General features: G+C 40.9%; 2 protein-coding genes across 2 annotated transcripts; one reads left to right on the forward strand and one right to left on the reverse strand.

The window, feature by feature from the left end:
• Positions 1-215: 215 nt before the first annotated feature.
• Positions 216-22098, reverse strand: mcph1 (microcephalin 1). The gene is made up of 16 exons (XM_088305667.1): positions 21997-22098; positions 21528-21583; positions 21354-21445; positions 20543-20661; positions 20371-20455; positions 19957-20068; positions 19734-19865; positions 19554-19625; positions 18317-19243; positions 18128-18205; positions 17670-17782; positions 16014-16051; positions 15735-15897; positions 15572-15649; positions 1258-1498; positions 216-1148 (listed from the first exon to the last, which is right to left on the reverse strand). Exons 2-16 carry the CDS (start codon positions 21568-21570, stop codon positions 1096-1098), a joined length of 2346 nt encoding a protein of 781 aa, XP_088161793.1. The 5' UTR covers positions 21571-21583; positions 21997-22098; the 3' UTR covers positions 216-1095.
• angpt2a (angiopoietin 2a) lies at positions 4705-15179 on the forward strand. The gene is made up of 9 exons (XM_088305428.1): positions 4705-5184; positions 7786-7941; positions 9040-9161; positions 9243-9481; positions 10438-10565; positions 11155-11256; positions 11409-11575; positions 12003-12133; positions 12879-15179. Exons 1-9 carry the CDS (start codon positions 4906-4908, stop codon positions 13037-13039), a joined length of 1485 nt encoding a protein of 494 aa, XP_088161554.1. The 5' UTR covers positions 4705-4905; the 3' UTR covers positions 13040-15179.
• Positions 22099-22105: the final 7 nt, after the last annotated feature.

The raw sequence follows: 22105 nt of genomic DNA on the forward strand, positions 1-22105 counted from the left end.
GTCTTTATTACAAGGAGTGTCTGAGCATCAGTCTGCACAATATACAAAGATGCAATAGTGGTGGAATTTAATACTACACGACAGCATTTTGTGTTCATTATTTAATTTGATAAATGCAATTGTTTAATCAAAATAGCTGAATTGGGATGCGTCAAAGGATGTAACTAATTTACAGGTGGGTGCCTGAGAGTGAAAACAAAAATACACCTCTTAAGTGCGATTTTTAAAAGTTTATTTCATATGAGGTATTATGTAGACATACCTACAATATTGTTTACATATACTGCACATTAATGTATGCGCATGTCAAAGGGAAATTCAAGGTTCACTTCATGAAATTTTGAATGAATGACTATCTTAACATCCATGTTGATGTAGCACTATGCACATAATTCACTTTACACCAAGCTCATTTTTCAATCTGACAGGCTGCAATATTTCACAGTGAGGCATAATTATTCATTCATCATTCAGAGATTGCACTACCTTCAGACGGTACACTTTTTTTTTTTTTAAATTACAACAAAACGGACATTTTGATTAACAGGTTTTCATTTTCTCAGTGACAACAAATAAGAAAACCGCACTATCTAACAGGAATATTTATTAATAATGACAGAGGACTCCGTAGGTATGTTGACCCATCATGGATAAGAGAATTTGGCTCATTAACAGTTATTAAATTGAACAATAACAAATAAAAACATTTCTTGGCTTGAGGCTCAAATGGATAAACAAATATATACATTTGTTGTGGGAAGAGGGCATTATAAAAATAGTCTGACATTAAAAAGAAGTGTTGAAACTGCGCAAGAAACTCATTTACAACATTCGTTAAGACACCAGACTTTGACTTGAGTCAGAGATAGTTTATATGCATCAGTGATGCACCAGCAAAAGTGTAGCTGTTTTGGTTGGGAAAACGTCTTTCGGCAACAATCAAGTTATCAAGCTCACACAATTCAATCTATAGACCTGCAAACAAGTCCAATATATATATATAGTCTAGTGTACAGTTGGTGTGACATCACAGGTATCACATGAAGCGGTCTAAAATGTCCAATATGTCTGTGTATTCTGCATATTGCGCAGTTTTTATGCCAAGTCATAAGTATCATATGAAAGCGGCTTCAAATGAGTGATGCTGTCTGAAATTGAAGCACAGGGGGAAAAAACAAAAACAATTAAACCACAAATTCCCAAGTGGGATCATCAGTTGTAATTTGATGAAAAGGAGTTACACAGAATGCACCATACCAAGCACCCACTGCTCAGACAGGATCCGACTTCCCACCGGTCTCCTTCCGCCGTACTTCCCTATGCAGAGCCCGGCCTGACGTACGGTTTTGCACACCGTCCCCCCGCAGAGTTGGATCAACTCTACCAAACTGGGAGCAGGCGGCTGGGAAAGCTGGGATACAAACATGGGCGGCTGGTCCTGGAACAGGTCCTGCTGGTGATGGTCGGCAGAAGACAGATGCCTCTGAAGACGGCAGATCTGGGAACAGATAGAGTTCAGGAAATGAAACTACCTGCATTAAGAATAAATCATGAAATAAAATATCAGAATAGACTGAGGCATATTTTCATATGACATCACCTGTGATAATGTTGTCTTCCATTATCTGCATATGCAGTAATGTCTTCATGTTTGACTCGGTTTCACCAATCAAACAGTCACATTTCCGTGTAGAATGTCCGAAGAAGCTTGCGATTCAGTTTCAACAAGAAAACCCCTTGCCTCACATTGCACTTAAAGTGTGAAAAAAAGTGTATTTTTTTTGTCCTAAAACAATAATTTAAGTTGGCAACATTTTGTTGCCTTGGAACATTTTCTTTTTTAACGATGTATGCTCAGAATTTTATTTTTCAAACGTGCATCTTTCGAAGTACTCCCTTCAGTGGATATCGTACGCTCTCTTCCACACATACAGGTGTGCACAAACACACACACTATTGTTTCAGTGCAACATAAGTACCATCTCTAATCTCGTCGCACACTGAGTGCAATGACAATAAAGGGCTTTCCGATTCTGATACACAACTACTCATTTAAAAAAAAAAATCCCCATGAGTAAACAGTTTGAGTTAAGACTGGCTAACCGAATAAATTGAGAATTTATCTGAGAAGAGTGTTCGTGGGACCAGTGAATGAAGTTCTGAGCTCTCGCCACAGGCTTGTTTGGTATCCAGCAGGGGTCACTTACTAAACTGAATGGGACAATCTGCACCATTGCCAGTTGAATGCCAGGAAACAAGCGTTAAGGCTTTTATCCCTTTGTAAATGTTCACACCGGTTTTATTTTACACCAAGTAATCAGGGATAGAACCCGAGGAGTTCAGGGACAGGGTCAGGTTAACATGAACCCATATTGTGTACTCGCAGGGGAGCGACTCAACACTTAATATGGGTCCTATTGTGTGACTAAACGGGCTTGAAAAAGCACTCGGGCTCATAATAGGAAGACATGGAACATAATAAAACTTTGTTTTAACAAATCACACAAACACATTGCGAGTGTTACCGTTAAGAGCGAGAATAACATGTTTTGTGCAGAACCTTGGCACTTGGGAAATAGTCTTGTTTGTGCTCAAGCCTGACAAGGTTTGAATGCAGCAATGGGCCGTTGCTTGGGACAAACGGTTGTACTTCCATCATCGGCAAGGTCACAAAAAAAAAAAAGAAAAAGGGGGGGCTAATATTCAGAAATTGCAGGCATGAAACTGGCTGTTTGGTCTCATGTGCTGATTTTAAAAAGGCTGTTTTTGTGACAGCAATGTCATTTTGCAGTTTTGCTTATGCACGGCACAATGGATTGTCAGATAAAGAGTGTAGTACTCCAAAGGCTCTCGCAATCTCGCCTCATTCATGCAGGCAACGTTGCCATGGAAAGTAATTGGTTCATTGACCGTGAATCGAACCGAAAAGCTTGCAGCTCCGTGATGACCATTGCAAAGTAGACTGTATATACGTACAGCACATTTTCAGCTGACCAATTAAGTAAAGTGATGGCTTCAATGAAACTATTTGGTTTTAAGAAAACCCCCCAATATTTTCAGCATTAGTAACTTTTACAACTGCGCTGCAAGAGAAGAACGAGCCACCTGTTTGGTGTTCAGCACACGAGAGTTAGTAAAATCTAGAATCACAACAAACATTGCGAACAAGATTGAAATTTCAACTCAGTGGCAACCTCGGATGGGACAAGCCAAAAGTCACAACAACAACAACAGCGTGAACACCTGCAACGTCACTGTTTTCGGGGAATGACGACATGCTCTTCCTCTGTTGTAATGCGCCTTCAATATTTCGCATTTCCCTTCACAGTAGAATATTACATCAGCTGACTTCCTGCAATTCTGTTGCAATCTATTTGTGAAGCTTATCGCCCCAAGAAAGACATGTAGTTGAGTTGTCGGTGGGGGCAAAAAGTGAAACTCAAGTGTGAGAGATTCACATAAATGAGCGACTTTTCAAATAGAAGGGCTTAAGTGTGAATCTTCCGAAACAAAGGCATAGAGAACGCGATTAAGGCACAGACTTGGCGTTTAGGACAAAACATCCTCATGTTTTTCCTGCAATATGTCCCCCACGGAGACAAAAGCTCCCACAGGCAGACGACTTCACACAAGAAATGGTAGAATTAACAGTGCAACTGAGGTAAAATGAACATTTTGTTTTTCTGAGGATTCACCTGGCAAAAAGTAAACAACACCAGTGCGATTCATTTTCAAAAACACATCAAAAGAAAAACACGCGGGTGACAAGGCTTTCTGAAAATATTTTCTTTCACAACATCAGCACATTCAGTAAATATCTGGTATCCGAGCTTTAGACAGCTGTATTTTGTTTTGTTTTTTTAATCTGTCAGAAAATTCTGCCCTGAAGTAAAAATAATTCACTCAATATGTTATATATTATCATTAATATTATAGAATAAAGAAATTAATTATTGTGTGCAAATTACGTAGGACATCAAATCAAGTTGCGGAGCAGCACAAGAATTTCTTAAAAAAATAGAACTCTGCTGTATTGTTTAAAAAAAAAAAAAAGCACAGAAATGAAGAAATTAAACAGCCTTTGCCACAGTTCAATGGACATTGTGCTGGGCCTTCTGTTGTGCACTCCTCCCTCGCCTAGGGGGCAGTATAACAGACATATGGATATATTGTGCATTGAGCTGGTTCCTGCGCCTCAATAAGACACAAAATAGAAAATAAATTTGTACAGAAGAAAAAGAATATGCCCGTGGGTACGGTTATATTATCTGTCCACAGGTGCTGCTCCACTGTTTGTATTCAGATATCTGTCACTTAATTAAATTTGTTTTTCCTTTTTTTTTAAATACGTCATTTAGAAACAAACCCAATAAATCAGCCCCCCCCCCAAAAAAAAAAACCTGCATGTTTTCTGAAGGACTCGCAAATATTTTTCAATGGACTCTTGGCTGCCACTGTGACTATAACAGAGTGCCGGAGGTGGACAGCTGCATCCTGCGTGGCTGTTTAACCAGTGGAGGGAAAAAACACGTGGGCATTGTGTAGGATATAGTAGAAAATGTGTCGTTTGTGCATCTGCCTCGATGTGTTGTTGCCGGTGTGCCGTGCTTCACTGGGTGGCCACATGGAACTGGGGGGAGTGGTTTAAGTCACAGTTAGCGAATCCGGGGGTGTTGAGGGCAGCTCAAACAAGTGGCTGGAGGCTTGATGAAAAACGCACACATGCAGTTTGGCACCGGTAAACGGCGGGAATGACCCTCTGATTTCTCATGCCTTGGTCTTCCTACTGAATGGTCATACAAGGACTCTGCAGAACCTGACGGGGATTTACACTTGGATGCCATTGGGAAAAGTAGCATTTGAAAGAAAAAACTTTTGGAGCCCGACAACAAACTGAAGAGGAAAATGTTGCACGTTGCCTTGTTGGTTTTAATCATCTGTGTCAGTGTGGGGAGGGGATATCGCACGAGTTCGGACAGCACTGTGGGCAAGAGACAATATCAGATCCAAAACGGCCCATGCAGCTACACTTTTCTACTGCCTGAGCAGGAGAACTGCCAAAGCCCGAGCAGCCGTTACAATGATCCAGTTCAGAAGGATGGGCCCGCAGACAGTGACGAGTCGGCTCACAGGCTGGAGCAGCTCGAGATGGTCATGGAGAACAACACGCAGTGGCTACTTAAGGTAAAGAACCTGTCGGCCCATTATGTCACATGGCATGAAAAAGACTTTTGTCAACACACTTTGTATGGAGCACTAAAACAGTTCAAGCTAAACTTTGGGACTTAAGACCAAATGAGCATTGAGAGAAACAATTTCAAGTTCAACGGAAGAATTTATTTATAGATAAACTGATTTCTAGCTAAACCTTTCCGGAACTGCATACATCCAGGTGGAAACTGGACATGAAGAAAGTGTATCAGCTGTTTTGTAATTTAATCATTTATCGTATTTTTTTTTTTAAATAATCGTCACCTGGATACCTAGGAAAGTAGTCCGCAGCGATTTTTCACGCACACTGAAACAACTTTGATTTGGCTCGCATTCAACTTCTGCATGATTGTAACAGTAAATTGTTTTCTTCAGTTTTTGTTTTGTGAAACTTTTATGGTTTATTGAGGGCACCAGCCATGAATTCGGACATAATTGATCTCAAACTTTTGAATTTCGCAAAAGGTCCCAATGGCTTCCAACGTGCCGGAAAACAAACAGGTGTCTGATTGACAGGTGCGCATGTCTCTTGCAGTTTGCCGAGCCATTCTTTGAGGCATAAAAAGACAGAGACCTCCTTTTTTTTTGCACTCACTCTTCAAAGAGTGCATAATAAAGAGAACCAGACAAGAGCCCTTCACAGTTTGAGTGCACGAGTACGTTCTCCTAACAAAACGCAAGTGACGATCCTTTCCAAAGAACAGCTCAGCAGGGAATTCTTTTGTTGCTCTTTAAGGAACTAAACCTCAGCAGATCATCAAATATAAAAATAACGAAGTAAAGTTGAAATAAAGTTGAATCGTAACCACTATGATCGCCGACACTTCTACAGAAGAGATTTTTTTCTTCAGTCAAATTCATTGTGCGAATTTGTCTTTTCATTCAAGTTATGTTTAGCGCTTCTCAGGAAAGGAAAATTCCCTTACTCTGAAATTAATAAATTAAAAGTCGCCTTTGCATCCGAGCCGTTGGGGAAATGTGACGTCACATTATTTTTTTTTTTTTGTGCGATGGAGGAACACAGCCATTTTTTACTGGATGACTCGGAGGCTAGCGGACGGAATAAACAACTGATTAGATCATTAGCTGTAAACAAGACATCCTGACAATTCACAAGGCCGCTCATCAACTGTGGATGTGTCACAAGAAACGACCGCCGGGAGATGATGACAAACTGAACGCAGTACACACTGAACGAAGCCATCAAGACGTTTGTAAAAATGTTTTTCAAACTGCGTGCAGAGAAGGAAAACATATTCAGCTGAGGTGAGCTTCCAGCTCCAACACGTCATGGTGTCATGAAGGATGTAACTCCTCACTCAACACTTCCATCCTGTTTACGAGTCGTGTGACCTGATTGGCACTCAGGAACACCGTGCAGGAAATAACTTAATGATTGGTCTTGGTCTAAATGTGGAATACCGTAAGGTACACAAGAGCATATCGAGTTAAATTTAAAACGGTGACCTTTTCTCAGCTTGATGGATAAAGACGATTGGAATAAGCATTTGGTCAAAGTGCTTCATAAGGACATAAATAGGACGTCATGATAATACTTTGTACTGTACACAATCCTAAAATAATTAATTGGCTCACACGACCTTTAAGAAATATTATAAATAATGATGTCAACTTATGTGAAGACACAGATCATGTTAATGATTTCTCTGAATAAGGAAAAAGAAAAATAGTGCTACAACTAACGATTATTTTAATAATCAAGTAACCCGTTGATTAATTTATCATTTAATTAATGAAGCAGATTAAAACGCATTTTTTTTTTTAAACTTTTGATCCTTTTATTAAAAAAAAATAAAATAAAATAAAAACTGGTCAATTCAAATTTCCAGTGTAGAAAACGCACAAACAAATTGACTGATTCAGAAATGAGCAACAGGTCAGACATCGGCAAAAATATTGATCGTTATTTTCCAAACTAAAAGCTCACACAAATGTTTACAAATGTATTATTTCGATAAAGCGTGGAGGATAATTAGTCTACAAAAGGTCTAGACTACAAAAATGTGCAAATACAGAATTTAGTGTTGAGAGGCTGAAATTTGCGGATTTGGCCAATTCTAAATTAAACAAGGCCTCGAAACTATTGATCAGGAATGAAAATAATATTATATAGATAAGTTGTCAAATAATCGCAGCATTTCTAAAAGTCAGTATACAACAACATTATAATTTCTAAGAAGCACTTGTACAACATCCCCCCTCCCCACCCCCAACAAAGACTCAAAACTGATGAGCAATTTTTGGAACAGCCACCACACTGGCGACCCCTGCATTATATTTTGTGTTATTAATCATCCTGTTTTATGAATCGATATAAAAAAATCAATAGAGCTGCACTTTTAAGGACTACAGTCTGAGACAGCAAAAGTGTTCAATATGGAAATCGGGATTTGTTGCTTGGCCGCTTCCCTTCTTGAGCACTATCGGTGTGCCATTGAGCAAGGCGTGAGTGATTTTGTCTTTGGATTGCACTTCATCCATTTGTTTTTCCCCAAATGCGCCAATCAGTAACCCTCCCAACCTGTTCAACAGCATCTTTCCTTTGTGCCACAGTTAGAGAATTACATCCAAGAGAGCATGAAGCAGGATATGGTCCAAATCCAACAGAGTGCAGTGCAAAATCACACCGCGACAATGATTGAAATCGGAACTAATTTGCTCAGTCAGACTGCAGAGCAAACAAGGAAACTGACCAATGTGGAGGCACAGGTGAGAGACTACTCTGAATGCTTGGAAATAAAAAAACACGAATGTTGGATTGTACTCATTTTACACTAACTAAAATACTAATACGACATTTGTTCATATAATTAACTTGAATGCTTCAATTTTATATCTTGGTTCATAAAACCGATGTCGACACTTCATTTTGATTCCAATAAAACATTCTGAGTAATACCACATAAAAGTCAGATATTGTTCAAACGTACGGAAAAACAAGAATGGACGTGTCAGTTTATTATTGTCGCTTAACATCAACGACCTTATGTGAGCCAACAGTAGAGCATTTCCTGTTATTAGCACACTTGTATTCCCACAGAAAGAGTCCATCAGTTTTTCACAATCAGACATCCGTCTGTTCAAACACATCAACAGATCCAACCTAGAAATACGAGTAGATTCCACATAAACCATCTGCATTTTGCTGAGTTTGATTTCTCCGAACTGGAAAATTAGAGGCAAGGTGTTCAACCCGAGAATTTAGTTCAAGAGAAATGCGGATTCTGAAAGTTTCCCCAAAGTTAACATACATCTGCTCCATTGATATTTAATTTCTTTCCTGTCACATTTTTCCATTTCGCAAATGCTTGTCCGTAGCGGTTCAGAGTAAGCTTGGTTTGAAATAATCCTACAAAACAGGCCACACAAGTCGACACGGCATCGACTAGTTGCAACAAACCCAACATCAAACCTGACACGAGAGAACTTGCATGAAAAAAATTCCAGTTGGACAGCAGTCCCCTCAACTGCAGCCGCTTCAAACAATATGCTGAATTATTTTGCATCATATGCTCTTTAGAGAGCCAATTTCCTATTTTTGCAACGAGCATTTCACTATGGCGTCGTTAACAACACACGCTTTCCCAAGTGGCTCGCACGGCTCTTCACACTCGGGGAGAGTGAGTTACTTTGATCTGCACATCACCATTAGCAACGACGCTTCTGTGAGATCATTGCCAGGACGCACACGCACGCACATTCGCACGCGTGTTTTATCATCATTACAAAAAAACGGACTGTGGATTGTTGGGAAAAACGCGGTTTGTTTAAAGGGACTGATTCTTTGATATTTGCTTGTATTTCTAGGTTATTAATCACACAACTCGACTTGAGCGGCAACTGCTTGAGAATTCTTTGTCGACGAACAAACTGGAAAAACAAGTTATTGTCCAAACTAATGAAATAAATAAGCTGAATGACAAAAACAGGTAAGAACATGGTGACCCCCCCCCCCCACAAAAAAAAACAAAACAAAAAAAACTGGTGACCTAAATGATCTACCGCTTCAGCTTGTTGGAGAAGAAAGTAAAGGAGCTGGAGGATCAGAGGCAGGTGGAGCAGAAGATGCTTGGAATGGAAAAGGACCAGCTTCAGAACCTTATACAGAGGCAGACGGCCATCATTGGCGAGCTGGAGCAACAGCTGCTCAGGGTGTCGTCCAACAACAGCGTCCTGCAGCATCAGCAACAGGAGCTGCTGGAGACTGTGAACCACTTAATTCACACTTTCTCCACTAGCGTAGCCCAAGGTAGGTCAGCAGCGAAAGAGCACAAGATCCGAAAAAGTTTACTAGCGAAACTAAATCTGACTGTCAGTAACAATCAAGTATATGCATCTTAATCACAAAGCAGAATGCACTCAAACCAAACGACAGTCGTCCAAGCGCAATCATTATTGCGCCCACTCACTTCAGCAAACTAAACCGTAAACCACATATAAGGAGCTGATTCACATTAGTGTAATATATCTTTTTCATGGGACAACAACAACGGAGAAAGAAAATAACTCAAAACGGCAGGCAACTGAAGAGAGTACAGCGCCTCGTGAAAATGTCCATAATGGGGACCAAAGTATCAATATTTTGTGTCGCCCCATTTCAAGCATCACAGTAAGCCTCTTGGGCAGTTTACAGGTGACCACTGGAATTCTTTCCCACACCTCAAAGACATCACCATCGAGCTGGTGGACGTTAGAGAGCAGCACTCAAACAGCTCCTGACTCGGAAGCTCACAATTTTTGACAGTAGGCAAGTCACCTCGACCGGTTTTGGCCACTTAACCAGTAAGATAATCTTGCTCTCGCCACAAAACGTGGTTCCAGTAATCCGTGTCTTTAGTGTGCTTATCTTCAACAAACAGTTAGCAGGCTTTCTTACGCATGATTTTTATTTTTTATTTTTTAAACTGCTGCATGGGCTCCACTGTTGTTGAAGCTCAATTTTAGGGTGTCGTCAGTCTTCTTCCATCTGAGGCCATCTTTGCAAATTGACCTTCAGAGGAAGTTGTGCACTGACGACTTCACATTGCGGTCCCATGAAAGCTATCAAAAACATGTGAAGGGTACACTCACGTTTTGTCATATACGCTACACATTACACGATCCTGGCGTCATGAGTTGACGAGAAGTGCGAATGTTTGTTTACTGAAATTGACATTTCGCAAGTTTGTGCCATCAAACGACCCCCACTTTTTTCCTACATTGCAGAGACAAAAACGGCCATGATGCAAGATACTCCGTCCACATTCATGGACTGTGCTGCCGTCTTCAAGTCAGGAAACACAAAGAGTGGCGTCTATACTCTCACTTTACCCAACACTACAGTGGAGGTTAAGGTGACGCTCATTCCGTTACAGTTTGTCACTGTTAAATGAAAGATGTTAAAGAATTACAATCAAGTTAAAGAAGGAAACAACTTTGGATTATGCGTTAAAAATGAAATGAACCTGATGGTGTGTGCATTTCAAACTCTGGTGGTAAAAATGTTCATTAAATCATAAATGACGCTGATTTAAATATGAAATAATTCCTTCACGAAGATGAACAGTATCGTCGGCCGTGAAATACATCTGCATGATCGGACATCAGTCATTTGTGGTGTGTAAAAAATGAAAGTCATAGTTTTACGAAAGGAACCTATTCTCAGCACCAAAATCTCTCCACTTGTCCACTCTTACATAAGAAGCACACATGGCCGCGTTGGATTAGCTGTTCAAACAGCAGAGACACCAAAAGGTCCGCATGCTTGAGCTAAAACGCTGATCTCCTTAGATACCTGGTACTTTTCTTTTCAGCGTTTAATACTGGACTTGAACCTTTCGACGTTCGAGGGAATTGACTAAAAGTGTCTAACGGAGTCAAATGTTCCGTTGTAAGTTGAATTATTTGCACTCATTGATCAACCGACTTCTTTTTTGTTTGCAGGCTTTCTGTGACATGGAGACAGAGGCAGGCGGCTGGACAATGCTCCAGAAACGCTTTGATGGCAGTGTTGACTTTCACCGTACGTGGCAAGAGTATAAAAAGGTAAGGAGCGCTGGAGAGGAAATATTCTCCCTGAGGAAAAAAAAAATATATATATATATATATATATTGCCAAGGCTACGGGGTTAATTCCAACTTCTTACGTAGTTCCTCTGTTGATGTTTGATTGAAGTTGCTTGTGTGCCTTTGTGCAGGGTTTTGGAGATCCTTCAGGCGAATTTTGGTTAGGAAATGAATTTGTATCCCGGCTGACCAGTCAACACGCCTACAGCCTGAGGATACAATTGAGTGACTGGGAAGGCAACTCGGCATTCTCACTGTACGACCAGTTCTCACTTGATGGCGAAGGACAAAACTACAGGTAACAGGAGTTCACAACATCTAATTAACGACGCGAGCAGAGAAAGGAAACAAATATTAGCATGCGTTTATGCCGTACATTGTTTACGCTTCAGGCAAGTAACAAGCCATAAAACGCGGTTGAGGATTCTGCTCACTTGAACACAAATTATTTCGTTGTGTCATTCAAATAGAATTACAGAATTGATGAAAACAGCCTCAGGTTTTTGAACACTGACGATAATACATATTGTTCTTTAGCCCCTTGATTAATTGATTCATAAGTCCGCCGGTGATTTGGCGCCGTTTTCGATGGTTCGATGTTTAACATTTGCACTGCCTCCTTAGCGGGTGTTTGTTATGAGAAGGTATGGCCGTTGTATTTTGAGGAACAAGCGTTATTGACTTCCTCCTTCTACTTCCTTCATTTTTCCTTTTCCACTCTACAGGATACACCTTAAAGGCTACAGCGGAACAGCAGGCAAAATAAGCAGCATCGGTCAGCCAGGAAGTGATTTCAGTACAAAGGACGCAGACAATGACAAATGTGTTTGCAAATGCTCACAACTGACAACGGGGGGTAAGAAAACGTACTCGCATTTGTACGCATTAGATAAAAACGCAATCATTGACGTACAACGCGTCAGATTCAAAATTCCCCACTCTCCTAGATGCATCTTGGCACTTCTGTTCTTTCTGGCCAGGCCAAAGAGCACAATTAGACAGAGTTAATCACTGATCAACTCATGAGGGAATTCAGCCACTACAAGCGCTGACATTAAAGAGCCTGGGAACAGAGCTTTCCCTTTCTCCTTTTGCAGCTTAGGTCCTCCCTCCATTGCCTTGTAAGTCACTCCGCTGCCAAAATTTTTGCCTGCCTCTGCATTAGCAGTGAGCATAAAAGCAAGAAAACCCGAACCTTGTCCTTTTTTCCCAGGAGGGGTCTGTCTCACAGGGGACGCTCTCAATGCATATCATTCACGACTCCACTGACAGAACTGGAGAGTCGGGCAATATGAAGCTGCCCATCACGAAAGACTAAATCTTTATATAAACAGATGTAATCCTTAAGTAAATGACAAGTTTTAAAAGCAGGATGGCAGAGTGCAAACAGCCGACATGTCCGGAAAGAATGCTCACAAGCCTCGGCGAGGGTCATTTCAAAGATTTCAAAACTGAATTGGATTTAAAGATGCAGCCATGGACAAAGGCTTCTTACAGCTCATTTATCATCATAAACCGGAATAAGAATTTGCAACGTTTAATTGGGTGCTATCCTAGGAAATTCAAATCAAAAGTGAACGTGCTCTGTATTTGTGTTTTAGGTTGGTGGTTTGATGCGTGTGGACCGTCCAATTTAAATGGCATGTATTACCAGCGAGGCCAAAACTCCAATCGCTTCAATGGCATTAAATGGTACTACTGGAAGGGCTCGGGATATTCCCTGAAGGCCACGTCTCTGATGATTAGGCCAGCAGACTTCTAAGTTTAAGCATTTGAATGGGCAGCGAACAAGATGGAGCCCAAAGCACCTCAAGACATTCCTGAAAGGACTAACAGGAGAAGTACTAATTGGTTATATGAACTCTTAATGTGATCGGAACCAAAAAAAATGGTCAAACTAAGGCACGGCTGCACACCGAGATGGGGACAAACCCGACTGAACTGGAGCAGAGTGCGACGTCCAAGCCGTATCAATACAGCATGTATCGTGTTTCACAATATTACTTAACTAAACTGAATGTACAATTTGACCGGCACCCTTTGGCTAAAAAGCAAAGCATGGATGGAGCGGCTGAAAAGCGCTCAGTGCAATCTGTGAATGGGGCAATCATTTCCTAACAGCCTTTCAAATATCTACACCGTGGCCTTCATATCCTTTCTTTCTGTTATTAAAATACGGCTACGGCGGCACAGGCAAAGCGCTTCTTCCCTTACAATCGCACAATGATATTCATTGCTCAATAAAATGAACATAACATGTGGAGCCTCAAAATGTTTGGCAATGAGAACACCGAGGGGGCAGCGATTGAGTGCGAGTCTGTACTTGTTCACGATTGCGCAGTTCAGTCGCGTTAGGTGGCATCGCTCGGTGTGCGGCAGGCCTAACATGCAAGAAAATGAATGAAATGGGACGTATTAACACATTAGCCATTAGAAAAGTCTAATGTGTGGTAAGGGTGTACAATAATGCATATGTTGATAAAGAGTAAACGTATCAGTGTTTAGCGCTTCAACCGTGGTTGCCAATGACACTTCCCAAAAATCGAGGCTCTGGTGTAACATGAACATTGGGTGGAAAACAATTGGCTCTTCCTATTTATGAATTGCTCAACATTGGTTTCCGCTGGAGATGTCTAAAAAGGTCATTAGAAATGACACTGAGAATCTCAGCCAAGATAACATTTTTTCACTACCGTACATTTTGTTTTATTTGTGTGCGGAGTTATTTGAGGATTTATTTGACCTGTTCTGCTGCATCTGAATGTGAACTGTTGGACAACTAGCATTTATATTGCACATAAGCAATGCTTCGGGGGAAATGTATATCTTTATTTATGTACTGGTTCATGTGAATCTCTCTCTCTTTCGCAAAACCGACTTTTTATGATAATGTATCTGTTTAAAGACGAGTTTGTGTATTGCAACGATTTGAAGGTCAGTTATCACCCTTTGGTATTTCAAATATTATTGAGAAAAGTCCAGCGGTATGTCGTGAGTGTAGCTCATGGACATATACAGTACTTATCACACGATAAATGTGAACTACTTTTTAGCAGTGGTGAGGTTGCAAACTTTATCAAGCAGGAGCGACGTGTTGCAAGCATTGCAGGTAAAACTATCCTGTTGAAAATGGATTCCTTTAAACGACATCACACAGTACAAACTGCCCAAAAAGAACACATGCATGTGGTTCTGCGGACGGCACAAACGCACCGCGGCAGAAATGTGCTGACATTTGTCTACGTCAAGAGGCTGTCGTTGCTCGCTGTGGCAGCAGAGGACAGTGACTCATGAGTTCAGGAAGAGGCAACATCCACAATTCTCACAGGATACTTCAGGAAAAACAAGCCGACTGAAAATGGATGGCTGGCAATAAAAACTAACAGGCGGCCAACTGACTTCCTCCGCCGTGCATTTATGAGCAATTATTGTATTGAGCGTCAGCGAGGGGAGCATCGCAAATGCTTTGTATTGTGAACGTGATTAATCACAGCAGGCACTGCACAATGCAAAAATAATTTACAACCTGTATTTGGCAGAAAGTAAAGAATATAAATGTTTCATTTAAATTTGAATCAAAGTTATCATCACATAAGCCTGAAGCTACAATAACTGAGAAAATGTGAATTTGAATTGAGGGAACCAGCAGAAGCTCATGCAAAGCTATTTTTCATTGTTTTAATATTTTATACTTGTCCATTTAACCAGTCCAATGTTTTTGATCCAGTATTCCTGGAGCCATGCATTAATTCACGACCAATCCCGTAAGTATGTGCACAGGGTAACTATTGTATTACAAGTCAATGAATGTCTCAATTCTGTCTGAATTTTTTTTATATTTTATTTTTATGCATTAGAGTTCATATTGTCTCCATAAGCCGCTTATTTATGTGACGGATGAATAAAAAAAAAAAATGCAAATTTACTGCTGGAATTTTTTTCCCACCAAAGCTATGACTGGAGATGACAACACTGATGAAGCCAACCAGGTTGTCGAACATCTCGATGTATTTTTACCTTTTAGATTTCCCATCAACCTGTGCCATTTCTTATTTTACTCAACAATGTATTGAGCACAGCCCCCGCCCTTCGAAACAAAAAGTGCAACGTGGAGAAACGGGGCGGTTATAGCGAATGTCACGTCTGTTGTAATCCAGAATTTCAGCCTAGGGAGGGCAACAGAAGCTCCACACTGCAGCCAAAGAACAATTCCGCTGAAGCTTTCTGTTTTGCCAATAGTCATTTTGGCAAACTTCATCAATTAGATTTTTTTATTGTATTTTTTTTAACGCACCTGTGCAGCAGGAAATTGCTCTGAAAGTTCATACGGTTCCTCTGGAATCCACTGCCTTTGCTCCAAGCACCACAAAATCTATTTAGGAATATTGAAAATGCATTTCAAAACAATCGTGATCCGAATATGGCGTTGTGATAGGTGCCTTGACAAAACAACGTACCCATTCGAACGAGAGGATCCAGCAGCCACGAGCGATGCCCAGCAAAACATTCAGAGTGCGCCGGTGTTCCCCACAAACCACATGAGTTGTACTCTCGCAAACTCGATCAGCGACAGAAAAGCCACCCAGTGACTTCACAACCTGAATGACTGTGTTCTGTTTCCTGCGAGAGAGGAGCAACACTAAGAGAGTAGGATTGATGAATTCATTTCTACACACGGTTTGAAACGGCTATTGAAATCTGTCTTCAGCATTTAAACATTCTCAATTGCTACTCACTCAGTGGGCATGCTTGTCATGACGAGTGTTCTCACCGACTGCAAGACAAGAGGGATAAACATAACTGCTCGTATCTATTTCCACGGCAGGCAACAAGCCACCGAAAATGGATGAGTGAAACATTTTCACACCTCGTAGTTCAATAAGCACATATTGTATGTGTGACTGGATGCCAGCATGAACCAGATAAAAGTGTTAATAAATGTGTGGGCGAGGAAAAAAAAAATCAAAGTAGTAAAAAAAAAAAAAAAAATCCAGCACAAACACGCCTTTAAACATTTCCTGTGGGGCTGCATTAGTTTGCACCGACACAAGCATCATTGCCGAACAAGACGACAATGAGCAAATCTCATAACTTTGTCACATACATTTGAACACAGTGAACAAAAAGGCATCATAGACCAATTATAGGCACTCAAGCACAAGTGTGAACTTGTCACGCGAGGGCATGACAATTTGGTCTCTTCGCATCAAACAATAATCAGAAGCAGTTACAAACAGTCCTCCGCTATCTGGTCCCCCCAGCTGGAGGGCTCAAGAGCAGCCTGCCAATCAAAGTGAGGTATCGACTCTCCTCTCTGGACCTCACCCCTGCGCCAACATCCTATTAATACTGATAAGACGCTAAGGAGAATGAATCACCAACATACCACAATTACTAATTCGTTGTTGCCCAGTACTGTGATGCATGCAGCCGATCCACAATAAGGCCATTAAATATAATTTATTCTAGGCCCTTTCAAAACGAACAACCACGCAAAGAGATGGCTGGCTCATCTCATGCATAGGATGACAGTGTGGCAAATAATGATCCAACGACAAAGTGCCCCTAAGTACATGCTAAGGAATTTCTTCAATGAATGACAAGGTAATAAAGAAGTCTTGAAAATGATTCTATTCAAGTACAGGAAATCAAAGAGCGACAAGAAAGCTGGCCTGTGAAAAGCCCTCAAATGCTTTTGTGGCGCATGTCAATGGCAGCAAGAAAGCCATCCGTCCATTTTCTGCACCGCTTATCCCATTACAAGATGAAATCGGTCTTAAAAAATATGAAGGGGGGGAAATTACATTGAGTTTGTGACCACCGCGTTTAAATAATTTCATCATTTTCGGAGGGACAAAAGATGGATCATTTAAAGTTTAACCTCGAAAGGACCCATGTGTTGTTAGCTCACGATCTATGCAGGGCAGACAGAAAAATGGTGAAATATTTCCCATTTCTCCTTTGGAGTATAGGTTGTCAAGTTTAGCTTTTTTTTCCAGCTGTGGCATGTTGAGGTTTACAGCATAAAGAAAACAAAGGCCAGGTGCATTTCACAAACGAGGAAGTTATATTCTATCATCACAAAAGCAAAACACAGGAAGACCCAAAGACGAGACAGACAGAAGCCCCGTGGCTGGTGTGCATCCTAAACTGCCGGTATCAAGGAATACAATGGATGACATGATTACATCATCCGTTGGGGCTGCTGGATAAACGCATAACATTGAACAAATGAGCCTCCAGAAAATGCCACTCACTCCAATGTCATTTTTACGTGAACGAAGACAAACTGGGCGCATTAAACTCAGCTCGGTTCTATTTTATGGGAAATGTAAGGAATTGTGAAGAAAAGATTATTGAATAGAATTTTAAAAAGACAATTTAGTTACTACCTTGGCTTCCCTGATTTTCTGAAAAAAAGAGCAGGGGCGCTTTTTGGGCTTCTCTGGGTTTTCGCCGGGGATTTCTTTTGAAGTAACAGGAGTCGTACTTTCACTTCCTCTGCCTACATGGGTGACAAAGCAAAGAAACTGAAAACATTCAAGCAGATTGTGGCCCTTTTCTGACTTTAAACTGCACCAGCCTTACCTGCATAAAAAGGGCAACCAGACGTCAAAGATTATTAAGAGACAGTCACGGGCATACTTAAAATCTTTATTAGATAATGCCATAAAATACCTAATTCATATCTCGTCGTGTTGCAAAGAAGGGACAACTGGTCATTGGCATTCACCAAAGTGACCCAAGGATCATAAAGCGCCAGCACGTGTCATGAAAATGTTAGCTCATTATGATTTGTTGTTATTCATGAACGGTGTCATTTATAAGATTGTGCAACCTTGCTACTCACTTTGAATATTGTGAGATAATTGACAAAGACCGGAGTGATTTTCCAGCTCCAAGCTCGTCGACTTCTCCGTTTGCTTTGCTGGATGAACAGAGAGAGAGAGATTTTTTTTAAGCCTTTCTGCAATTTCACTGTTGCCTACAAATGGTAAAGTGATTTGCTTTCTACGTTTAGCAGCCGGTGTTCAGGTACCATTTGGATGATCAAAAGCAGGCAGATTCTCTTTGACATTATTTTGTGGCCAGGAATTTAAAATGGACTGCAGCCTGGAACTGTGTTCAGTATTCTCTACTTTCCTCTTCTTTGAGCTGTTTGTTGCCGTGGCAGCACTTTTACATCTCTTTTGTTTTCCTTTGTTCCGGACATAGTCCAAATCGGAGGGGATGTCAAAATCTGTCAGGTCAGGGAGAGCGGGCACGACAAGTCTCTCGGGCATTTTGTGGTGACTGGCTGACGAGAAGAAGTCGTCAAACACATCATCGTCTCCGTCGGGCGAACTCGAAGCAACGTTGCGAGATTCGCTGGATGAACTAAAAGAGCGTGCGAGGGCAGAGAGAGAATGCCCGCCTTGAGTTCGCTTGCTCCGTAGTTTTGATTGGTCGTTCAATAGCGTGTTGCCCAACATGTGACTAACGACGTTCACAGCATCAGGAATTTTGTCTTTCGTTACCTCTGCGGTCTGAATACTTTGCCGTCTCTTATCAGACTCGTCCAGCGTCTGTTCCGGCTTTTTATTACGAGAATGGCAGGAATGCATCGGTGACCTCCGTTTTCTTTTGCTAGCGTCCTCGCCATCACAAGATGTTACCTCCTCCAGGCTTTGTGCTTCAACCACAGTTCTAGGTTTCTCCATTTGTGTTCCGGAAGCCATCCTTTGCGTTTCTGGCATCGTCCCTTCCTCTTCATTTATCGTAAAGTCAGGACATTTCAAAGGACTAAAGGACGGACGTTTTGAAACATCACGGCAAGGTGAGATCCAAGGTTTTTCCAAGTCCTTGCTGAAGGGTTTGTCAAGTTTGTTCTGCTCAGTAGCGTCACGCTCTTTACGACCTTTTTCCTTGTCAGGGGAGGGACCGAGCTCAGCAACAGATGGACTTGAGTCCTCATCAGAATTTTCAGCTATAGAAAGAGGAAAAAAAAAAAAAAGAAGAATCAGTGCTTAAAATGCTGCAAGTCTAGTTTTAAAGTGCACTCAAGTGAAGTGACTGCAGACATCTTTCAGCATTTCACACACTAGCAGATTGTCTGCCGCCCACCAACAGATATTGTGAAAAGGTAAATAAAGATTAGACAACAGGATGATACATTCTGCCACTGTGAATTATTTTTTCGAAGCCATCAGAGAGAATAAGGATGCAACACAAACAGTGCACATGACAAAATACTAAATCAGTCCATTTGAAGATTTTTTTTTCCGGGGTTGGCTTACCAAAAAACCCGAAGACAGTCGGTGAGTTCCCCTGCGAGGGCTTCACTCCCGATGATGAAGACATTTGTGAGACTGAAAAGCAAAAAGGATGCTATGATTTTTTTTTATTATTATATTTTTTTCATGGGACCGCAATGAAAGGTTTTGAAATGATCAGTTGACATATAAGACAAGATTTACCTGTGGGAGAGATATTTTCGTGTTTCTCTTTCATGAGTTTCAAGCGCTCTGCCATGTAATCAGCCCTTTTACACGCCGGGCTGTACACGGTCCGACTGTCTTCGTCAATAATAATGGGCGAATCATCGGTGACTGTGGAGGAGAAACATTTGTAAGAAACAACATTAGTGGGCAAAAGTATGAAAAACATCATAAAGAGGACTTTTTTTTTTTTTTTTTTTACAAATTGTTTGCTTGGGAGCGATGTCTTTCATTAGTTTATCTAACTTCTTCTTCATGCGTCTGTCATTTTCTGGCGTCCTCTCTGGACAGTCTCGAGGCTGCATGCAACGATGCTGCAACAGTCAAAAACAAGCAGGACATCAACTAGAATTCAACTCATACGGATGAGGAAAAACATTTTTCTCCCACTGACAGGGCTATATCAAAAGCTAAAGCCCTTTTTGACGGCCAACGGTCTACAGTATATGTGAAGGGCATGTCAACAAAGTGGCAGTGAAAATAACATGAAAACATTTAAAAACCTGATTTTGCTCTCACGGGTGGAGAGAAAAGAACTCCTGCCAGCTATCAGCAGGCAATTCTGCTAAAAATATCACTTGAAATTACTTTACAAGAACAGAAAGAATCTACTTACTTTCTTGTCCCTGAATACCAGATTGCTTTCATCATTTAAGGCAGGATACAACTCTTCATCTACCAGCAGGCCATCCTCATGACATCTGGAAATCATTTCAGCAACATTATGTCTCCAAACAATTAAGAAACTACACCGGTTTAGTGTCAACAGTCATTCGGTCTATACATACCTTCCTATCCACAAAACAGAGACGAGCTTCACGTGACTCTTTTGGGCTTTCTTCCATGTGGCAGCATGACCATTGTTAAAGACCACATGCGTAACTTGTTTATTGAATGTTTTTGATACCTGTAATGAATAACGTCTTGTCAATTACTTGTGTGTAGAGTGAGACTACAATTTTAAGTAAGATTTTGACATTGTTATTTGTCACACAAGTGCAAAAAATATATTTTACAGCAGCTTAGATTTTTATGGCAAAGGATAAAAGAGTGGGGTGTATTTTTGCTCATTTCACAACAAAACACTGTCCCGTAATTACTAATATTGATAAATGCCAACTCAAATGGACACAAAAAAAAATTGGAACAGCTGTAGTTTTTACGGCTATGACGACACACAAAGATGATCATTTATTGTTGACACTAATGAAGCAGTCCATCTTTTTTTGCATAAAAAAAACTGCCCAGACTTAAAGTAATCTGATATTTCAAACTGTGACAGTCTAGGTGAATTTTTCTTGAGAATTTTGGTTGAATTCAAATTTTACCCACTTCAGCGGCATTTAATCAATCTCAAAAGTTCCACTGTAGCTCTTCAATCCATCTAAATAATTTTGTTCTGCTTCCTCTGTTTGAAACTCAGATTTACGGCCATTCCACAACAAATGGAAACTCGCTGGGAGAACAGAATTTGTTTCTTTGTTTGAAGAAGTTCTTTTCTTCGTAAATCGGACTTTCGTGAGCAGCAATATATGCTGGCGTTCACTGTCCTTAAAGGGAATTGCCACTTTTACGTAAGCGAATCTGCCATTATATTACCTGAGCTCCCATTTCCTGTAGCTGCTGAATGAAAGGTTTCGAATAGTTGGCTCTCTTGTCAGATGACCAGACATCCACATAAGCCACAACATCTGGAAAAGACATTTTAGGCCATGACATGCAGCATAGTGCATTTTTGTTGTTTGTCATCGTACTGCCGAAGGATGCATTTACCTTTAAGAACTGTGCCGCTGTTGCTTGCAGTCATTACTGGCATCTTCAAGACTCCCCTTGGCAAAAACAATTGACAAACACGCTGACTTTATTTGTTTGTCTTTTTTTTAACTGGGGTGAGGGAGGGTGGTTAACCGAGGAGGTTGCTCGTTTACAGGTCACTTTCGTGTCGTTGTTACAATGTGACACTTACTATTCATGGATAAGGGGCAGCAACCACAAGCAACGAGAGTGATAATTAGGTCTAAACATTTCAGATGGTTATGGTCCAACACGTAATTGTCAAAACTGGCGTATGAATCATCCCTCCTTTATTTTAGCCTTGGCTAACTTTCGCTAGAGTTAGCACAAGCTAGCTCTTGCAGCAAATAAATTCCGCACTATCCCAACACGGGTGTTGAAAGCGTGTTAATTATCAATCACACAACATAAACGGTTGCATCGACTCAAACGCGAGTCGTGTACTTACTTTCAGCGGCGATGAGCTAAAAATCGCCCACTCTTGACAAAGTATACGTGCTGAATTCGCGCCAGTTGTTTGAGGGGCAATGCATTGTGGGATAAAATCTGCTGATTGG

The sequence above is a fragment of the Idiotropiscis lumnitzeri genome, chromosome 9 (assembly GCF_059441095.1).
Source record: "Idiotropiscis lumnitzeri isolate Australia: NSW breed Sydney's pygmy pipehorse chromosome 9, RoL_Ilum_1.0, whole genome shotgun sequence".
Lineage (NCBI taxonomy): Eukaryota > Metazoa > Chordata > Actinopteri > Syngnathiformes > Syngnathidae > Idiotropiscis > Idiotropiscis lumnitzeri.

Bases quoted from the DNA above. Each gene is read 5' to 3' on its own strand.
- angpt2a (XM_088305428.1), top strand. From the start codon at position 4,906: ATGTTGCACGTTGCCTTGTTGGTTTTAATCATCTGTGTCAGTGTGGGG. The intron at 5,185-7,785 runs GTAAAGAACCTG...TTTGTGCCACAG, and splicing joins ACACGCAGTGGCTACTTAAG to TTAGAGAATTACATCCAAGA. The intron at 12,134-12,878 runs GTAAGAAAACGT...TTTGTGTTTTAG, and splicing joins CTCACAACTGACAACGGGGG to GTTGGTGGTTTGATGCGTGT.
- mcph1 (XM_088305667.1), bottom strand. From the start codon at position 21,570: ATGCCAGTAATGACTGCAAGCAACAGCGGCACAGTTCTTAAAG. The intron at 15,898-16,013 runs GTGAGTAGCAAT...CCTCTCTCGCAG, and splicing joins ATGACAAGCATGCCCACTGA to GAAACAGAACACAGTCATTC. The intron at 1,499-15,571 runs GTGCGTTAAAAA...ATCTGTTCCCAG, and splicing joins AGCAATTTCCTGCTGCACAG to ATCTGCCGTCTTCAGAGGCA.